The 22,271-nt window shown below is 44.6% G+C and overlaps 1 protein-coding gene across 10 annotated transcripts in view; it reads right to left on the reverse strand.

The window, feature by feature from the left end:
- The window catches only part of CCDC57 (coiled-coil domain containing 57), a 148,870-nt gene that overhangs the window by 47,537 nt on the left and 79,062 nt on the right, over positions 1–22,271 (reverse strand). For all 10 annotated transcript variants that reach the window (XM_039501399.1, XM_039501404.1, XM_039501407.1 and 7 more), the window contains 3 exons: positions 14,602–14,830; positions 11,507–11,698; positions 8,255–8,355 (listed from right to left, as the gene is read on the reverse strand). In XM_039501399.1, the coding sequence (XP_039357333.1) occupies positions 8,255–8,355; positions 11,507–11,698; positions 14,602–14,830 (522 nt within the window). The remainder of the gene's footprint in view (positions 1–8,254; positions 8,356–11,506; positions 11,699–14,601; positions 14,831–22,271) is intronic.

Here is a 22,271-nt window from a genome sequence, read left to right on the forward strand (position 1 = left end):
ACAAATGCAAAGTACTCCATTTAGGAAGGAATAATTGGTTGCACACATACAAAATGGGAAATGACTGCCTAAGAAGGAGTATTGCGGAAAGGGATCTGGGGGTCATAGTGGACCACAGGCTAAATATGAGTCAACAGTGTAACACTGTTGCCCAAATACCAAACATCATTCTGGGATGTATTAGCAGGAGTACTGTGAGCAAGACACGAGAAGTAATTCTACTCTACTCTGCGCTGATTAGGTCTCAACTGGAATACTGTGTCCAGTTCTGGGAGCCACATTTCAGGAAGGACGTGGACAAATTGGAGAGAGAGACCAGAGAAGAGCAACAAAAATGATTAAAGGTCTAGAAAACGTGACCTACGAGGGAAGATTGAAAAAATTAGGTTTGTTCAGTCAGAAGAGAAGACTGAGAGGGGACATGATAACAGTTTTCAAGTACATAAATGGTTGTTACAAGGAGGAGGGAGAAAAATTACTGCTCTTAACCTCCGAAGATAGGACAAGAAACAATGGGCTTAAATTGCAGCAAGGGCAGTTTAGGTTGCACATTAGGAAAAACTTCCTATCTATCAGAGTGCTTAAGAACTGGAATAAATTGCCTAGGGAGATTATGGAATCTCCATCATTGGGGATTTTTAAGAGTCCATGCAAGGTATTGAAAGATATAATCACATAACCAGGGTATAACTGTGAAATATTAAGAGAAATTGTTTAAAAATGGGAGAGATGGAATTCCAATTAATAATGTGCACTAATCCTGACGTGTAATTTTTGAAACTGATCAAACATGAAAACTCTCCAACTCAGAGAAACATGGAAGAAATTTCTTACACTATTGCCATCTATTGGATATCAATAGAAGCAGCAGATAAACTAAGCTAAAATCAGAGTGCCCTGAAAATCAGTACCCAATAGAAAAGAAGATTGCCCTAAGGACCCTAGTGCTGAATGAATTTATAAAGAAACTTTTCCATACCAAACTCTTCAAAATAGCAGGGACCTTACTCTTAAGAGTCTTTAAAATAAAACATCCTTACTCCTTGGAATAAGAAATGTGTTAGCAGTATCAAAGAGGTGATGATTGGTGAGCATAAGAAAATGTAATAAAAATCTTGATCATTTGTACTGATATATCATAACTGCTGAGCCTCAAACTTACCCTATGACAACTGCTTAAGAGACTGCATTTGTGTGTTCAGTACATACCTAGAAAATTTGATGTATGTAACTTAGACCTATACACTATGTATATACTTATGTGTTTTTGGATGAATGAATAAACTGTTGATTAAGAACATCATGTGTCCTGATTTAAGAAATATTGTCCAAGGTAAAAATTGATCTGAAAAGAACCTAGAATTAAAATTAATAAGCTAAGGGTATGTCTACACTACAAGAGTAGTTCGATTCAACTTAACTCGAATTTGTGGAATCGACCTTACAAAGTCAAATTTGTGTATCCACACTAAGGACACTAATTCAACTTTGTGAGTCCACGCTAACGGGGCAAGCGTCGACATTGGAAGCGGTGCACTGTGGGCAGCTATCCCACAGTTCCCGCAGTCCCCGCTGGCCATTGGAATTCTGGGTAGAGCCCCCAATGCCTGCTGGGGGAAAAAATGTGTTGAGGGTAGTTTTGGGTAACTGTCATCATTCAACCGTCACTCCCGCTGCCCTCCCTCCCTGAAAGCGCCGGCGGGAAATCTGTTCGCGCACTTTTCTGGTCAGTGACAGCGCGGATGCCACAGCACTGCGAGCATGGAGCCCGCTGTGATCATCGCTGCACATATGGCCGTTGTCAACTCCTCGCACCTTATCGTCCACCTCTTCCACAGTCAGCTGCTGAGAAATCGGGCGAGGAGGCTCCGGCAGCACGGTGAGGACATGAAGTGTCAGAGTGGCACAGACCTCTCAGAAAGCATGGGATCCCGCGCCGTGGAGATCATGGTGGCAATGGGTCATGTTCATGCTGTGGAATGGCGATTCTGGGCCCGGGAAACAAGCATGGACTGGTGGGACCGCATAGTGCTGCAGATCTGGGATGAATCACAGTGGCTGCGAAACTTTCGCATGCGTAAGGGCACTTTCCTTGAACTGTGTGACTTGCTGTCCCCTGCCCTGAAGCGCAAGGACACCTGGATGCGAGCAGCCCTGACTGTGCAGAAGCGAGTGACCATAGCCCTCTGGAAACTTGCAACGCCAGACAGCTACCGGTCAGTAGCGAACCACTTTGGCATGGGCAAATCTACCATGGGAGTTGCTGTGATGCAAGTAGCCCACGCACTCGTTGAGCTACTGCTCTCAAAGGTAGTGACCCTGGGAAACGTCCAGGTCGTCCTAGATGGCTTCGCTGTGATGGGATTCCCAAACTGTGGTGGGGCTATAGATGGAACTCACATCCCTATCCTGGGACCGGCCCACCAGGCCAGCCAGTATATTAACAGAAAGGGCTACTTTTCAATGGTGCTGCAAGCACTGGTGGACCATAGGGGACGCTTTACCAACATCAACGTCGGGTGGCCGGGCAAGGTTCATGACGCGCGTGTTTTTAGGAACTCTGGTCTGTTTAGACGCCTGCAGGAAGGTAGTTTCTTCCCGGACCACAAAATAACTGTTGGGGATGTGGAGATGCCTACAGTGATCCTCGGGGACCCAGCCTACCCGCTAATGCCCTGGCTCATGAAGCCCTATACAGGCGCCCTGGACAGTGACAAAGAACTCTTCAACTACCGGCTGAGCAAGTGCAGAATGGTGGTGGAGTGTGCTTTCGGACGTCTCAAGGGGAGATGGAGGAGCTTACTGACTCGCTCGGATCTCAGCGAAACCAATATCCCCATTGTTATTGCAGCTTGCTGTGTGCTCCACAATCTCTGTGAGAGCAAGGGGGAGACCTTTATGGCGGGATGGGAGGTTGAGGCAAATCGCCTGGCTGCTGATTACGCTCAGCCAGACACCCGTGCGATTAGAAGAGCCCAGCGGGAAGTGCTGTGCATCCGGGAGGCTTTGAAAGCTAGGTTCCTCAGCGAGCAGCGTGACCTGTGACTATTCAGTTTCTTTACAGAGAAGCTGAACCTGCCCCTGTTTCTTTACCCAGTTACTGTTGACTATCCTCTGCAGTTACATACCCCGTTCACCCCATTTCCCTCCTTCCAACACACGTGTAAAAATAAAATACATGTTCCATTGTTACTTAACAAAGGTTTCTTTATTACTGACTTTGCGTTAAAGGGTTGAAACTGGGAGGCAGACTGTGCTGGGTAGGGTGTGCAGTGATGTAAAGACCGCCTCTAAACTCGAGGAATGACAGGCTCCTGCTCCTAGAGCGGTCCGCAGTGCCGGACTGGTTGTTTCAACGGAGCCTGCCATCCCTCCTTTTTGGGACTCTGTGTGCGGGGGCTATGTGACCCTGTTGCGGGGGAGGATGGTTACAGATTCCCCTGCAGCATGGCTCTGTGGTCCAGGACAAGGACCACTGCATAAGATCTGTAACTGCCCTCCCCTGCTACAAAGTCACGTACCTCCCCACCCACACAGAACATGGAAACCACCTCCCATACCGACCAGGGTGCCTACTGACTGCACTGTGTGTGTGACCTGCTGCTGATCCTGCCCCCGTGTCTGTACCCTGGTAAAGTTGACTGTCCTATGCAATTACCCCTCCCCTTCCCCCCCCCTTCAAACACAGTCTTCTGTACAAAAACATGACGGAAACAGTAATTAACAGCAAAGTATTTTTAATAATCAACTAGACAGTTAGGGGATGAAACTGGGATTGGGGCTTGGGTGAGTTAGGAAGGGAAGGACTTCTCAACATTTAGGGAATGAGAGCCTTCTTGTATTTGTGCACTCTGCAGGGGTGCAGTGACAGTTTTCACGGCCCCTGTTGCCCCTCCTTCTTGTTACTTTGGGTGAGGGGGGTTTGGGACTTTGTGGCGGGGGAGGGCGGTTGCAGATACAGTGCAGGGGGGCTCTGTCCTCCTGCCTGCGGTCCTGCAGAACATCCACAAGGCGCCGGAGCGTGTCCGTTTGCTCCCTCATTAGTCCAAGCAGCGTTTGAGTCGCCTGCTGGTCCTCCTGATGCCACCTGTCCTCCCGTTTGCTGTGTGAGCGTTGATACTGAGAGAGGTTCTCCCTCCACTGGCTCTGCTGGGCCGCCTCGGCTCAGGAGCAGCCCATAAGTTCAGCGAACATCTCGTCCCTTGTCCTTGTCTTGCGCCTCCTAATCTGCGCCAGCCTCTGTGAGGGGGATGCTGGAACAGGTCTGGATACAGTGGCAGCTGTGTGATGGGAAAAAGGTAGTGAATTCCTTACAAAGATACATTTTTGCGAACTATGAACATAGTCTAGTCAGTCTCTGTGAACAAGACCATGCACAGCACCTATCTCATGAGCACTGACTCAGGACAAGTTCTAATTTTCGGCTTTCGCTTTCATTGCCTGGGGTCTTGCACTGGAGATCAGACAAGCGGGGCAGGACAGCAGAATCCGTGCAGCAGTCAGGCATGGTAAGCCATAGACTTTAGGCTGCTTAAAACTGAATGTATGGCACTGTCCTCTTGCAGCAGGCAATCCGGAAAGCATAAACTCTGCCCCTATTCCACCTCCTCGCAGCTGTTCCCTGGGAAAGATCCCTGTATGCTGCCCCTCTGCAGCCTCCACCATGTGGCTCTAAACGGAGGCTTATTGTCATGCAAAGGAACAGTCAAGCATTCCCAATACTAACACTACACAAATTACTCTAATTAAATGCAGGAGTCTCCGAGCGAGATCACCCTGAGGAGGATCACAGGGCGAGATAGAGAGCGCATGCTGCGTGAAAGCCAGCACAAACCAGGGGCCTATGCTGCCATGCTCGTGGAGGCAATGCTCCCAGAATACCTCATGAAAGCCTGGCGTGGAAAAGTGTGCTACCACGGAGCACCCAATAAGGCAGCTCTCCCCAGGAACCTCATGCGGAGGCTTTTCGATTACCTCCAGGAGAGCTTCGTGGAAATCTCCCAGGAGGATTTCTGTTCTATCCCCATATATACCTCCTTTTCACATAGTTCAGATTCCTGTTACATTAATAATAAAAGTTTACATGTTTAAAGCACTTACTGACTGATCCTTCCCCTGATTCAGGGTCCGGGGTAACTGCTGGGGAGGGTTAGTAGGGGATCTCCGTGAGGGTGATGAAGAGATCCTGGCTGCCGGGAAATCAGCGTTGTAAGCGCTGTCGACTGCCTCCTCCTCCTCCTCATCTCCTTCCTCATCTTCCCCGTCCGCGAACATCGCCGAGGAACTGGCCGTTGACACTATCCCATCGTCGGAGTCCACGGACACTGGTGGGGCAGTTGTGGCAGACCCACCGAGAATGGCATGCAGTGCTTTGTAGAAGCGGCATGTCTGGGGCTGGGCTCCGGAGCGTCCGTTTGCCACTTTGATTTTTGGTAGCCTTGTCTCAGGTCCTTGATTTTCACGCAGCACTGCGTTGCATCCTGGCTGTATCCTCTGTCTGCCATGGCTTTGGAGACCTTATCGTAAGTCTTTGCATTCCGTTTTTTGGAGCGCAGCTCCGAAAGCACAGACTCATTGCCCCACACAGAGATCAGATCCAAGACTTCCCGGTCAGTCCATGCTGGGGCCCTCTTTCTACTCTGAGATTGCATGGACTCCTCTGCTGGAGAGCTCTGCATTGTTGCCATTGCTGCTGAGCTCGCCACGATGTCCAACCAGGAAATGAGATTCAAACTGGCCAGACAGGAAAAGGAATTCAAATTTTCCCTGGGCATTTCCTGTGTGGCTGGTCAGAACATCCAAGCTCAGACTGCTGTCCAGAGCATCAACAGAGTGGTGCACTGTGGGATAGCTCCCGGAGCTACTAAGGTCGATTTCCGTCCACACAGCCTAATTCGACATAGCCATGTCGAATTTAGCGCTACTCCCCTCGTTGGGGAGGAGTACAGAATTCGAACTAAAAGAGCCCTCTAGGTCGAACTAATTAGCTTCCTGGTGGCCTGGTCTACACTGCCACTTTACAGCGCTTAAATTTTCTTGCTCAGGGGTGTGAAAAACACCCCCTTGAGTGATGCATGTTTCAGCACTGTAAAGTGGCAGTGTAGACAGTGCACCAGCGCTGGGAGCTACTCCCCTTGTGGGGGTGGGTTTTTTACAACACTGGGAGAGCTCTCTCCCAGCACCGGTGCCGTGACTACACAGCCATTTTAAAGTGCTGCCGTGGCAAAGCTTTAACATTGGTAGTGAAGACAGACACTAATTCTCCCTGAACTCAATAAAAATGGGTTATCCTGATTAAATTCCATCACAATAGTGTGATGCAGTAGGGACTGTCTGCACAGTGAATGGGAGAGCAGGGGATGACTTTAGGTGATGGACAGTACCTGAGCCTGTAACCTGAGCCAGGCAGGGGGGAGGGGGAGTCAACACCTTTGCCCGGGAAGCTGGACAAAGGAAGAGAGCCTGCTGGAGAGGGTTTTTCAGTTTCGGTTTCGGGCTGGGTGGTGGAATGCAGGGAATCCCAAACTGGGATCTAAGCTCCCTGAACCCCCAGAGGGACTCGACTGAGAGGTCCTGGTTGTGCCTACAAGCTCTGCTGTAGACTGAGTTCCTATTGTCCAATAAACCTTCTGTTTTACTGGCTGGCTGAGAATCACTGAGAGTCCCAGGAAGAGGGGTGCAGGACCCTGACTTCCCCATACTCCGTGACAACTAGTGACCTTAAACACTTATCAAATTGTCAAGTCTAGTCTGTTAGATTTCAGCTTTAAAATCTAACTGGCAACTCAGCAAATCCATAAAATTGACCCCCGTTCATGCTTACACCTGGAAAACATGTTATACATAAGTATAGCATTGTGATGTGTCATTCCATATTCTTTATGAAAATATGCTTATGATATGAATATGACATAACTGAAATATACTTTATGCAAGATGGCTCATGTGAGATATCATTGGAAAGGTTATGATTTACTGAAAGTGATTATCCAATTTGTATGCCTGTATCATTTCTGTATCTGAAGTTAGGAACATTGATTATGTATCTGTATTTCAACTATGCTACTTTGGGTGACATCCACTGCTAACACTTAAGGTACAACAATGGAAAAGCCAGACAGGACGGATGGCCCATCAGTGAGGACAATGGACTGTGAAAAGCTTGGCTTTCCTGTGGACACTCCATACTGCTACTGACTCATGGACTCTGTGATACTACAGAGTCAGGTGGTCTTGTAACCTGACACTAAAACATTACCTGGGACTTCTTATAACTTTCCACTGTAAGGAAAGGGGGGTCAAGTTTGGGAAACAAAGGAATCCCACCTTAAGTAAATCCTATTTAAGGGTGAGGAGGAATGCAAACTGGACTCCTCTCCATTGCTGTCTGCCCAAGAAGACTGCAACCACCACCTGAAGGGAAGGCAAGGAGAGAGTCCAGACTGAGACGGGGTCCAGTCTGAAAAGGAATATAACTGGAACTCTGAACCACAGAAACTTTGCAACTTGCCTGCAACAACATCTACGGTGAGAAATACTATTTGTAACCAATTTCTTTAGTGAAACTAGCTTAGTTTGAGTGTTTGATTTCATTTGGTCAGTAATCTGCTTTGTTCTGTTTGTTACCCCTTTTACCACTTAAAATCGGTCTCTTATAGATAATAAAATTTGTTTTGTTTATTATTAAACCCAGTTTCTGTAATTTCTAACTGGGGGGAGGGCAAGAAGTATGCACACCTCTCTACATTGAGGGAGGGGGCAAATTTCATAAAATCTTTGGGTTGTACCCCTTAAAAGGAGTGAGCATCAGAGTGTTGGAGCAAGTCCCTTGAACTGAGTCTTCCCAGAGTGATCTGCAGCTGGGTGTGGCCCTGCCTGTGTGTAGGTTAGAGGAGCTGCAGCACATTTTCCAGGCCCCTGCTCTGGTGAGCTCTCCTGTTTAGCTCTCGTGGGAGTACTTCTCCTCAGGAGCTTCCTGTCTCTAGGAACCACCTCAGCTGAGCCCTGGTAATCCTTTAGCAGGCTTATTAGCCAACCAGCCACCTACAGATTTAATAACTTCTAGGTAGATCTGAATTGGCTCATTCTCCCTTACAGGAATCTGTCACAGTAGGCTGGTCCCTGACACCTCTGTAAAGGCCAGCCCACAGATCTTGCTCCATATACTGAACATTACCCACAAAGAAAGTTTGTATAACAAACATATATAAAATAGCAAAGATAACAGCTTTGGGTAGCTCAAGATTCTTCATACCTTTTGTATGTGCTGTGTTACCATGGAGTCCAAGTGTGCTGTTCTGGCTTCCAGCTTCTTCAAAGGAGCTCCAGAGAAAACTTCATCAGCACAAATTGCACCTGAAAGAAAAAAGGTAAATGAAGCAAAAAACCCACTATAACATATTAGCACCTACAAGAACTACACCATGGATCAAGAATCTTTTATTTGAGGGATTTAAACAGCAACTATCTGGTCTGATTACAACACAGGTATATTGTTCCAGCAGAGGTAATGAATATTTTATAGTAGACAGTCTTGAACATGCAGATACAGTAGGGTAACCTAACAGTATATGCTTATTATTTATCTTTGATAGACAGAAATACTTCTAGATAATACAACAGTGCTCATGATTTATGAAGCATGAGCATCCACCTCACAATAACTTTGTTTAAAGGGTGCTATATCAGCGGAAATAATCTTGGGTACCTGGTATTCACATTCCAGAATTAGTTCCAAATGTAAATAGGATGATTAAGAGATGGTAGCCTTAGAATCAGCATATTTATTTTCAATAACCCTTGAAACCTTTTTTCCAGAAGACTAGAAAAAAAACTAATGTTGTGCCAATATTTTAAAAGGGTGGACACGACAACTCAGGAAATTATAGGACTGTCAGTCTGACATTGATTCTGGGCAAAACAGAACAGCTGATAGGGGACTCATATGGGGGTGAGGGATAGCTCAGTGGTTTGAGCATTGGCCTACTAAACCCAGGGTTGTGAGTTCAACCCTTGAAGGGGCCTCCTAGGGATCGGGGGGGGAATCAGTACTTGGTCCTGCTAGTGAAGGCAGGGGGCTGGACTTGATGACCTTTCAGAGTCCCTTCTGGTTCTATGAGATAGGTATATCTCCATATAGAATTAAAAGAGAGAGTAATATAATTAATGTCAATAAACATGGATTTATGGAAAATAGATCCTGTCACACTAATGTGATATATTTTTATGATGAGATTACAAATGTGATTGATCAAGGTAATAGTGTAAATAATATTCTTAGACTTCTGTAAAGGCATTTGACTTGGTGCGGCATAACATTTTGATTAAGAAACTAGAACAATACAAAATCAACATGGTATACATTAAATGGAGTAAAAGCTGGCTAACTGACATGTCTCTAAATGTAACTGTAAATCAACAATCATCATTGAACGGGTGTGTTTCTTTTAGTGGGGTCCCTCAGGGATCGGTTCTTGACCCTACACTATTAAACATTTTAATCAGTGATCTGGAAGAAAACAAAATCACTGATAAAGTTTGCAGATGACACAAAGATTGAAGAAGTGGAAAAAAATAAAGAGGATATGTCACGGATAACGATTTGGATCACTTGGTAAGCTTGGTACAGGAAAACAGTAAGTGTTTTTATATGGCCAAATGTAAATGTATACATCTAGGAACAAAGAATGTAGACCATCCAATAAATATGGCCATCTCTATCCTGGGAAGCAGTGACTCTGAAAAAGATTCAGTGGATAATCAGCTGGATGCATATTATCTGGACCTGCTGATTTTAAAATTTCTACTTTAGTAGCAGCTGTTTAACATCCTCCTGAGATACTATTGGAATGGAAAGAGTGTCATTGTTATAAGTAGTGCCTTTTGTTTTCAGGTTTTACCAAAGACCCTCCAAAAAAACTGTAGGTTTTGAAAAATCCAGTATTCAGATTTTTCCATTTTCTACCTGGATTTTGTACCTGCTCAAAAGTCCCTAGGCCTGTTTGCATACTCCATAGCAGAAAGCACAGTGCACCTGCATGGGGAAAGGTAACTGCCAGTTGGTGACCACTGCAGCTGCACAAGATAGACAAGGACCCTGCTGAGACCACTGACTGCTGCAAGGAGTGGAAGGCTGCACCTAGTGAGTACTGGCCCACTCCTGACCCCAGCCATTCAGCACAGCCCAGGGCAAAGACTCCTGTCTGAGCCCCCAATCTCTGTCTCCCTCCCTACTTCCAGACCCCCCTCCTTCTGTGTATGCCAGGAAGCCCATCTACCACCCCCACCCACCAGGTATCTCCCTCCCCAACTTCCCCCACCCATGAATGCTGGGCACCCCTTCCCCCATCTGACACCTCCTCCCCCACCACCAAATCAGGTATCCTTCTCCCCCAGACACCCCTCTCCCTGCCACCCCACCCCCCATTTCCCCTCTGTGATAGCTCCTGTGAGCAGCTGTCTGGAGACACGTCATTGTCTGGAGAGGAGCCCCAGAGCACAAAACCCTATCCACTGCATCCAACAGGCAGAGCTCCTGCCTGCCCCTGGGCCAGGAACAGGTTGTTCTAATCTCCCTGTGGCCCTGAGGAGTAGAGCTGGAGAGCACACGATGTGAGGAGGAAGGTAATGGCAACCCCCCTGCTGTTCGCAAATCAGTGACTGGGATCTGCTCTCTCCTGACTCCCTGCCCCTGTGTCCCACCTCTGTGACAGAAAAGATGATGATTTTGGGATCCATGAATATTGGGGACCTTTCCTCTTCCCACTGGGCACCCCTTACCCACCATCCCCAGTGATAGCCCGTGAGAGTAGCTGGGCCCAAGGACATGTCCAAGACTTCAGGAGAACAAGCCTGGGAAAAGACACTTTTCCTACACACCCTAGGACTCCCTAGGACTTTTGGAATTCACACTTGATATAAGAGGCCTCAGTGTAACCGTGAAAGTCACCAAAAGTAAACTATTTTTGTTTTTTAAATAAGTTTTATTTGTCCAATGGGCATTAGCGATAATGATTTCATAAACAATAAACTCTTACTTTTCTCTATTTGTTGCTTTTTTCCCCCTTTTCCTGTTCCCCAATATTAACCCTGATATTCACCTAGAAAACAGTGAAGTTAATTTTTTAAACAGGCAAAGAGGAGTGTATTAATTTTTTAGATAAACACTGCTAAATTCCCAGAAAATTAAATTATATGATTGACTACTGCAGGGGGCAGAAAGGGCAGGTATGGAGTGAAGCAGAAGTGAGGAGGATTTGAGGGAGAGGATGGAGGAGTAGTAGGTTGGAGCAAACAGCCAATCAGCACAGGGCAGAAAAAAGTCTGAGAACATTCTGCAGTTTTAACTGGAATGTCAAGAAGGCCAAAAGTATGCTTTGGCTGCTTCTGCTCCTACCAGCATGAGTCTGAGGCTGGTTCTTCTTTGCAGTTCTCCTACAAGGCCACATGACAGGGAGGCACCAATTGGATCCTAGTGGAGATTAATGCTGAAACATGTTTCTCTTACCACTAGTTTCCTGGAAATTGTGGGTGTGGAGCTGAGTGATGGGTGGAGCTGAGTGGTGCTGAGTGCTGGATGGGTCATGGGATGGAGCAGATGATTTTTTGGAAAATTTAGATGCCTTTTCTAGTTGCTCTTCCATTATCCAATATTTGTGCTTTAACTTTCTTATTTCCTCTTCCAGGGATTGAACATAATCTACAAACATAAAAAGAAAGGATCTTGGAAAAGGTATTTTAACTTAAACAAGCAATTAAATCATCGTGAGTTTGGCAGACCACTTGCTAGGGAATTTCCTTTTATCCAATCATACAATTCTAGAGTTAGAAGGGACCGCAAGGGTCATCTTAGTCTAACCCCTGCCGAAGTGCAGGATTTGTTGTGTCTAAACCATCCAAGGCAGATGACTATCCAGCCTCCTTTTGAAAACCCCAGTGAAGAAGCTTCCGTAGCCTTCCTAGGCGTCTGTTCCATTGTCCTACTGTTCTTACCAGTTAGGAATTTTTTCCTGAGATTTAATCGAAATCTGCTATGCTGTAGTTTGAAACCATTGCCTTTTGTGGCAAAAGGAGAATGTTTCTCCATCTTTTTTATTGCAGCCTTTCAAGTATTTGAAGATCACAATCATATCCCCCTTAATCTTCTCTTTTCTAAACTAAACAGACCCATTTCCTTCAGACTTTGCTCATTTGAGTTGCAGTCCAACCCTTTGATCATCTTGGTCACTCGCCTCTGGATCCTTTCCAGTTTCTTTACATCCTTTCTATACATTGGTGACCAAAATTGGACACAGTACTCCAGCTGAGGCCTAACCAGCACCAAGTAGAGCAGTACTATCACTTCCCATGATTTTCATGCTATGCCTCTGTTAATGCAATCTAAAATTGCATTTGCCTTTTTTTTTTTTTGCAACAGCATTGCATTGCTGACTCATGTTGAGGTGGTGATCCACAACAACTCCCAGATCCTTCTCAGCAGTGCTGCTGCCAAGCCAGTTTCCCCAAATTCTGTATTTGTACATTTGATTTTTTCCCCTAAGTGTAGGACCTTACATTTGTCTTTGTTGAATTTCACTTTGTTGCCTATAGCCCAGTTCTCCAATTTAGCAAGATCCCTCTGAATTTTAGCTCTATCCTCCAAAGTGTTGGCAGCCTCCCTAGCTTTGTGTCATCTGCAAACTTGATCAGTATGCGCTCAATATCTACATCTAGATCGATAATAAAAATGTTAAACACTGGACCCAGAACAGATCCCTGTGGAATCCCACTTGAGATATCCTTCCAATCCAACAACCTGATTCCATTAATAGTTACTCTGTTTGCAGTTGTTTGTTTAATTATGTATCCACTTAGTGGGAGTTCTGTCAAGCCTGCATTTCTTCAGCTTACTTATCAGAATTGACACAGTCCCATATGCCAAAGCCTTGATGAAGTCCAGGTATATTATGTCCACCACATTCCCCCATCCACCAAATCAGTTGCCCTGTCAAAGAAGGAAATCAAGCTGGTTTTGCATGATTTGTTCTAGTGATCACCCCTTCATCCTCCACGTATTTGCAAACTGAATGTTTTATACATTGCTCTAGTAGCTTCCCAGGTATTGAAGTCAAGCTGACTGGTATAGTTCCCCAGCTCCTCCTTTCCCCCCCCACTTTTATAAAAGGGCATTACATTAGCCCTTCTCCAGTCTTCTGGGACCTCTCCTGTCATCCATAAGTTCACAAATATTATTGCCAGTGGTGCCGAGAATTCTTCAGCTAATTCCTTCAGTACCCTCAGGTGAACAGCACCAGATCCAGCTGATAAGAGTATTATATCCTCCAACTGCTGGAAACAGAAACAACTGAACTTTGGCAGCTGCAAACTTTATATATAGGAGGATGATGTCAACAAAAAGGCTCAATGGTATGGTCTTCAGCTATTAGCAGGGAAGAACTACATGCACATATCAGCACTAGCATAGAAGATTGGAGAGAGAAATGTCCTTTAGAAATAATTAATAGAAATCTTTGATTGAACTGAGTAATCAAATTGTTTCACTAACAGAGTATAAATTAATAGGTAAAACAACAGTTTATGTCTAATGAACACCTCTGCACATAATAATTAGCTCATCAGTTCATATCTGCTTGGAAACAGCAAGGTTTAAAATAACTGTTAACTATTCATAACTATTCACAATGAAACCTCAAAGTTACAACAGAATAAACAGCCATTTTGGAAGAGAATGAAGCAGGTGCAGGAGAATCTACTTTGCTGGGTCTGTCTGGTTTTCTCAGATCCAGAAAATGGTCTGAGCTGGCTTTGGAGTAATTCAGGGGACTCAGAAGTTGAATGTTTAGCTAAGCGAGGCATGTGCAGTGAACAAATATGCAGTGTTTAAAAAAATCTATACCATTTGTACCATGCATGTGCAAAAGGGCCATTAAAAGGCTCAAAAATTGTCAAATTTTCACCAAAACATTCAAATGCTTCTCTTTTGGGATGGTTATTTCCCTATCAAATTACAGTTATCTTGTCTTCCCAAAGTTCAAAAAAGTTCACAAGAATTTCTTTATGAAGGGGAAACTGTAGTTTTCATTCTCCTTATACTAAAAAAAAACAAAAAAACCGAACAATTTTGGCCCAAACTTTATTTTAGAAAAATTTTGGTAGAGCCTATGCCTGCAAAACTGTAGCTCAAATGGTTAATTTTTCAGCAAGTTATGAGCTGGGGGTTGCAAATAAGGTTTGCCAGTTATTTCTAACTATAGTGGTTGCTATCAGTTCCCCCTGTAATGTACATGTTCATTCACAACCCGTGTATTCTTCTCTGAATTTCCTTTTGAGTGATGAGTATTTAAAATACACCTCTCACAGGTAATGTGAAAAGGAAAAGAAAAATGTAAACTGTGATACTAAAATGTTTCAAAATATAGACAGATAATATTCATTAAAGGGATACATTTGAAAATAGCTATAAACAAGAAAAAATGATATTATTTCTGTTAAATAAAGATGAAAATAGTATTCTAAGGCAAGAGCTGTGACTTAAGAGGAAAGTGTGAAATGCCATACAAAACTGATACAGAATAGCACTTTCAACCCAGTTCTCTATATTACCAGGAGTAAATATGACTGTAGCAGCCTTAGCATCAGTGGCAGTTTGCTGTGCGTATTGTATCTTTTCTTTCCTGGGGAACGAGGATGGTGTCTGATCACTGAGTCTCTCCATTTCTTTCCTCATTTCTGCAATAACAACCCGCAGGCTGGTGTTCTGTTCCTTTAATCTTTGGATCTCTGTGGCAGAAAAATCTTTTCCAAGAACTCCTTTATCATCACCTAGAAACATCTGAAAAATAAAACAGTGACATCATGTTATCATCAGTGATAGAGTGTCTTCCAAATACAGCAAATAATAATCTGCTCAAGGTTAAAAAGTGTTAAGATCATATGGGAAGAGAACAGCTGAAAGAGGAAAATAATTAGGTAATTCTGGGAGTTACCTGAGAAAAAAGTACAACAGTTAGAACTGTGGTCAGATTTATTAAAATGACTGAAAGAAAAAGTAGATCAGTTTAACTGACAGAAATACACTTTTCCCTTCTCTATTCAATGGAGTTTTTATTCAAATAGGGTCAAATCAGAGACAAGAGAATGTTTTGCACAGATGGGTATAGTGTCTCTTGGAGGCAGAAAAGGAAAAATTACAAATGTAAACAGAAATGTAACACTGAAAATATCTCAGTAATAATTATTGGAGTCAACTTACAATGAGGGAAGAATAAAAGCAGCCAGTATGAATGGAGAGTCAGGTGAGTTTCAGATATATATGGTGATGCAGTCTGCACTTTCTTATAAAGTTGCTGAAGTGACTCTATAAGAAAGGTTACACAGTAACTAGCTTTCCATCCTCAGCCCAGTTTTGTCCCCTCACCGTACTACTTCCTCAAAACAAATTATTTCCACCTGAAATTTCTTGTGTAGAGAAATTTCTGCCAGAGGAGAATTTTTGAGAAAGCGTAAGAATAAATGTAACAAAATGCTTCGTTTAATTATGCTACTCTATTATATTTATAAGAAATGTTATGAGAATGTAAAATGTAAGTATTGAAGTTGAGGAGTGCTTGCATTTGGGTTTGTGGCTCATATGTGATGAATGGGAGGTGGTTTGCAGCAGAGGGTTTGTGATCCATATTAGAAATGTTGTGACACTGTGGTATGGCATTTTGGTAGTTGGGTATAAACAAGTTGTTGGACGGGCAAAGATGAGTACTGATGTGGGGCCAGAGTTAAGGCTGTTTGTATAACCTAAAGGGATAGATTCTCAGCAGCTGAAAACTGCCATAGATCTATTCACTTCAATGGAGCTATGACAATTTACACCAGCTGAGGATCTGCCCCTAGAATTTTATTCTTAATTTAGATTTCCAGGCTTTCAAATGTGCTTGTTGTTTTAAAATAGTAGAAATGCTGTAATTTTTTTTCCTTCTTAATTGATATGTATTTGCAACCTTAACTCTATTTTCATGTATGTTGTGCCTGGGAATATATAAAAACTATATTATAGTATTTTCTTTTATCTAAAAATTCTGTATCCTAGCTCCAGAAAATAGTAGACCTGGTTAATACTGCTTTTTAATATATACACAGTTCTTCATGTTCTAGTCAAGGAGGACCTCATTTTCCTGGTTAACAAGTAGTTATGTGGTGCACCCTAGTGTCCAAATACATTCTTCACTTTCATCCTTCAGAAAGGCCTGTTATGAATACAGTTCTACCAAAATCTCAATGGGGTGAAGCAACAGATATTAACAAAATCAGAAATCTCCTGTCTAGCTCCAGGAAAGTGCTCACATTTCTCAGTGATTTACAAGTTGATTAGAAGGATTTAAACCTAAAGCAGGGATCAGTAATACACATAGCAGAGGTGTCGAAAGTTACACATATAGCCAGAAAGTAGTGTTTAAGGATTCAACTATGCTTGGGATATATTTTCCTGTTCTACTGCACTGCAGTCCTTAACACAATATAAAATATGAAAGTAGAAAAAAAATGAAAGTCTAAAATTAATGCATAACTGAATGTATCATAGGGCAGGTCTACACTAAGAGCGGGGGTCGAACTAGGGTACGCAAGTTCAGCTACGTGAATAGCGTAGCTGAACTCGAAGTACCCTAGTTCGAACTACTTACCCGTCCAGACGCCACGGGATCGAAGTCCGCGGCTCCAAGGTCGACTCCGCCACTGCCCTTTGCAGTGGTGGAGTACCGGAGTCGACCGGAGCGCGCGGGGAGTTCGAACTATCGCGTCTAGATTAGACGCGATAGTTCGAACTCCGAGAAGTCGAACTCACCGCATCGACCCGGCAGGTAAGTGTAGACTAGCCCTTAGAAATATGTATTATTAGGCTGATTCGTATTAGGATGTTCAGCTACATTATGAAAAAAATATACTGGGGATATGGTTCTCCATTTTTCTTCAAATATTCTAACAGATGACAAGTCTCTTCTCAACTTTCTAAATCCTACCTGCAGATTTCTTCACCACATGGTTTTTCATGTCCGATTTATTCTATTTTAATATTTAGAGCACAATTTTAAGCACTGCTGAAAGACTCTTTATTGCCTGCTTCCCCATTTAGAGTACAGCAATCACAAAAATGTTTTCCTCTGGAATATTTTCAGATTTTAAAATTTTCCTTCTGCTCTCTCAATCTGGGATTCTTGACAGTCTCCCAAATTTTTATTCAGTCATAGGTGGCATAATTATGTAAATACATATGACAAGCCTGTCCCTTAACTGTTACTTGCAGCAGTGGGATGATATTTCTGTCTACCTCATCACAATGAAACTTATAAAATAGTAATTTAATATTTCCAACAGAATTTAATTTCTTTCAGGTCTTTAGCACATGCTATTCAAAGGCAAAAATTATTCTCTGAACATTATAATTCCTTCCACTGTAATATTCAAACAAGAAGCCAAGTCTGTCTACACACAATTTATGTGCCTGCTTTCTATTTCTGGTCATATACGAGCTGGGCCAGAGCCAAGTATCTGTGGACTGCAACCTTCAAGGACAGAAGACAGCAAGAATGATTTTGCAATACTAAAAGGCCACTTTACTTCAACAAGGGACGGGAAATATACAATCCTTCAAGGAAAGCCACAATGCCATATTAATATAAGATTAGAAGTACTGGATATGAGAAAGGGGCTGGGGAGGAGCCAACCACTTAATCTTTGTCCACAACAAATTTTAAAACCATATTACCACCTAATGAAAACACAAACTAACTTTCACTTATAATCCATTTTTCTAGCTAACTGCAGAAATAAATTGAGAAAAATAGTACATTCTTCCTAAGATCCTCAAAAGGAATGATTCCTCATAAAATTTTTGGTGGGGCTCAGAGGTCAGGGATATGAGCGGTAGAGCCCTCTAAATTGCAGTCTGGGGGCAAAAACCCCCAGTAGGAGAAAATACCTGAAATACCTCCATCATACCTGGTGCATGGGGTCGCAAGGCCACTCAAGGATAGAAAGTTTGCAGATGATACCAAGGTGGGAGGGGTTGCAAGTGCTTTGGAGAATAAGATTAAAATTCAAAATAATCTGGACAAATTGGACAATGATCTGATATAAATAGGATGAAATTCAATAAGGACAAAACGCAAAGTACTCTACTTAGGAAGGAACAATCAGTTGCACACATACAAAATGGGAAATGACTGCCTAGGAAGGAGTACTGTGGAAAGGGATCTGGGAGTCATAGTGGAGCACAAGCTAAATACAAGTCAACAGTGTAATATTGTTGCCAAAAAAGTAAACATCATTCTGCAGGAGTGTTATAAGCAAGACACAAGAAGAGAAAGTTACTCACCTTGCAGTAACTGAGGTTCTTCGAGATGTGTGTCCCTGTGGGTGCTCCACTCTAGGTGACGGTGCGTCCCGGCGCTGTCGATCGGAGATTTTCGGTAGCAGTGCCTGGTTGGGGCGCATGCACCCAGATGGTATCTCCCGTCTAGTTGGAATCTTCCTGAGTGCGTGCACCCCACACCCTCCTCAGTTCCTTCTCTACCGTGGAGTCTCATCTCAGTACTCCAAAGTAGAGGGGAGGAGGGTGGGGAGTGGAGCACCCACAGGGACACACATCTCGAAGAACCTCAGTTACTTCAAGGTGAGTAACTTTCTCTTCTTCTTCGAGTGCTGTCCCTGTGGGTGCTCCACTCTAGGTGAATGTGTAGCAGTACCCACTACGGTTGGTGGGACTTTGGAGATACGGCAGGGAGTACTGAAGATAGTACTGTATGACCTACTATTGTGTCTGCCATGGTGTCTTGCGTTAAAGCATAGTGTTTTGCAAACATGTGTTCAGATGACCATGTAGCTGCTTTGCAGATATCGGGAATGGGAACGTTGTGTAGGAAGGCAATGGATGCCGACATGGCTCTAGTGGAATGAGTTCTAACGCCTTCAGGTGGTTGAAGATTCTTCGCACGGTAACAGGATCTGATGCAGTCAGAGATCCACTTGGATAGGCGTTGTTTAGAAATAGCTGTGCCTTTTGATCTTTCGGCAATTGAAAGAAAGAGTCGTGGAGACTTGCGAAATGGTTTAGTCCTGTCTAAATAAAAGGCAATTGCTCGCCTGACGTCGAGAGTATGCAGGGTTGCGTCCTGTGGCGTTTTGTGAGGTTTGGGGTAGAAAGTTGGTAAATATATAGGTTGGTTGAGGTGGAAGGTCGATACCACCTTAGGAAGAAATTGAGGATGCGGTCTCAAAGTGACTTTATCTTTGGAGAAGATTGTGTATGGAGGGTGGGCCATCAAAGCACTTATTTCTCCAACTCTCCTTGCTGATGTTATGGCAACTAGGAAAGCCACCTTCATGGACATATGGAGATCAGAGGAGGTAGCCTTGGGCTCAAATGGAGGTTTCATGAGAGCATGAAGAACGAGGTTAAGATTCCATGTAGCCACTGTTGCGTGAATTTCAGGGTAGAGATTTTGCAGGCCAGAGAGAAAGCTTTTAATGGTGGAGTGTGTAAAGAGTGAGTACCCATCCAATAGTTCGTGGAAAGTGGTAAGCGCCGCCAGGTGCACTTTGATGGAGCTAAGCGAAAGTCCGTCCTGTTTTAGTTCGAGGAGGTAATCTAGAATGTTAGGAAGGGTCACATTGTTGGGTGCTAAATGTTTATGAGAGCACCAAAGAGCGAAGCGCTTCCACTTCTGAAGGTAGGTTTTATGGTGGAGTCTCTCCTACTGTGCAGGAGGACATGTAGGACTTGCTCGGAACAAGCTAGTTCATGGGTTTGGAACCATGAAGGAACCAGGCCGTGAGGTGGAGCTTCTGGAGTTGGGGATGAAGGACCCGCCCGTTGTCCTGGTAAAGGAGGTCTGGCCTGTTGGGGAGAGCCCATGGGTGACGGGAGGACATGCGGAGAAGGTAAGGGTACCACGTCTGTCTTGGCCAAGCCGGGGCAATAAGGATGACCTGGGCCTTGTCGTCCGCGATCTTCCGAATAACCCTGTGTAGTAGAGGGATAGGCGGGAAGGTGTACAGGAGGTAACTGTTCCATGAAATGAGGAATGCATCCCCTAGGGATGCAGTCCCGAGTCCCGCCCTGGAGCAAAACAGGGGGCATTTTCGATTTCGGGTCGTGGTGAAGAGATCTATTGATGGAGTGCCCCAGTGGGAGAAAAGGTGTTGGAGTACTGTGGGGTGCAGTTCCCACTCATGTTCTGTGGAGAAGTGCCTGCTGAGTGCATCGGCAGTAGAGTTGTGGCAGCCTGGTAGATAGGAGGTGATGATCTGTATTCGATGTTGTATGCACCAATTCCAGAGTCGAATGGCTTCCATGCAGAGGGAATGTGATCTGGCACCCCCGTCTGTTTATGTAATACATACATGCTATGTTGTCTGTTAAAGCTTGCAGATATCTGTTCTTTATAAAGGGGAAGAAAGTGAAGGCATGCTTTCCTCACTGCTCTGAGTTTTAGGAGATTTATATGTAGATGCGTCTCTGATGGAGACCATCGACCTTGTGCTCTGTGTTCTCCTAGATGCGCTCCCCAACCTATCAGGGAAGCATCCGTGGTGAGCATGAGCGTTGGGGATCGTTGCTGGAAGGGAACCCCTGCACAGAGGTTTTCTGGACTTGTCCACCATTGTAGGGAAGTTATAACATTGGGAGGAGGAGTTAGCAGCATCCCTAAGGGATGTCTGCTGGGTTTGAAATTGGAGTTGAGCCAGCCCTAGAGGCATCTCATATGTAGCCTGGCGTGTTGAACCACGAAGGTGGTAGCTGCCATGTGACCAAGAAGCTGTAGGCAGATTCTTGCTTGTGTCCTGGGACGAGTAGAGAGTGTGCGTATGAGTTGTGTGATAGTGAGGAATCTGTTGTATGGGAGCGAGGCCCTGCTCTGGGTTGAGTCGAGATGAGCTCCAATGAACTCTATCTGTTGCGTGGGTATCAGGGTGGATTTTTGGGTGTTTATTTGGAGACCTAGGCTGTGAAAGAGGGAGATGGTGAGACGTGTGGCTTGATGTGTGTCGCCACAGGAGTCGCCCTTGATGAGGCAATCGTCTAGATAGGGGAAAAGTGTGACTCCGTGTTTGCGGAGGTGAGCCACTACGACAGCTAGGGTCTTGGAGAAAACTCTTGGAGCCGTGGAGAGTCCGAAAGGAAGAACTCGGTATTGGAAGTGATCGTGACCGATTGTGAATCGTAGGAAGCGTCTGTGAGCTGGATGAATTGATATGTGGAAGTAAGCGTCTTGTAGGTCGAGGGCTGTGAACCAGTCCCCATGATCCAATGCGAGTATTATTGTGCCCAGTGTGACCATCTTGAATCTTTGTGTCCTCACGAATTTGTTCAGTCGGCGTAGGTCTAATATAGGGCTCCGTCCCCCGGTCTTTTTCTGCGTTAGAAAGTAATGGGAGTAGAAACCTGTCCCCTGGTGTTGCAGAGGCACAGGCTCCACTGTGCCTAATTGCAGAAGGTGAGCCACTTCTGTGCAAAGTAATTGCTCGTGGGAGGGGTCCCTGAAGAGGGACGGGAAGGGGGATGGGTAGGAGGGTAGGAAATAAAAGGAATGGAGTAACCAGTCTGAACTATTTCGAGGACCCAGCGGTCCTGTGTGATCCGCTGCCAGGCATGTTGGAAATACTGGAGGCGGTGGCCAAATGGGAAAGTAAGTGGTGGAATCAAGGGGTGGTCGTGCAGCCCCTCGACCAAAGCTTCAAAACTGTTGTTTATTGCCCTGTGGACGGAAGGTGGTGGCTTGGTTTTGATTTTGTCTGCGTTTGGGAGGTCTATTACGATTCTGAGTTGTGTCGTACGGTCTGGATTGAGGGCGATAGTACTGACGTGTTCTTTGGTAGGGTTGGTATCGCTGTCTCCTGGGAAGAGATGGTTGAATGACAAGGGTGCGCAGTGTCGCTCCGGAATCCTTCATGGTATGGAGGAGTTCATCAGTTTTTTGGGAGAAAAGTTTGTCCTTGTCAAATGGGAGATCCTCCACTTTAGTCTGGAGTTCTTTAGGAATGCCGGACGCAGAGAGCCATGAGGTTCTGCGCATAACCACAGCAGTTGCGGTAGTACGGGCTGCTGTGTCCGCTGTGTCTAAAGACGCCTGTAGGGCTGTTCTGGAGATTAATTGTCCCTCAGACAGGATTGATTTGAAGTCTGCTCTTCTGTCCTCTGGTATGTAGGAGGCAAATTCGGAAAGCTTATTGTAATTATCGAAATCATAACTGGCGAGGAGGGCAGAGTAGTTAGCAATCCT

The sequence above is a fragment of the Mauremys reevesii genome, linkage group 15 (genome assembly GCF_016161935.1).
Source record: "Mauremys reevesii isolate NIE-2019 linkage group 15, ASM1616193v1, whole genome shotgun sequence".
Classification (NCBI taxonomy): Eukaryota; Metazoa; Chordata; order Testudines; family Geoemydidae; genus Mauremys; species Mauremys reevesii.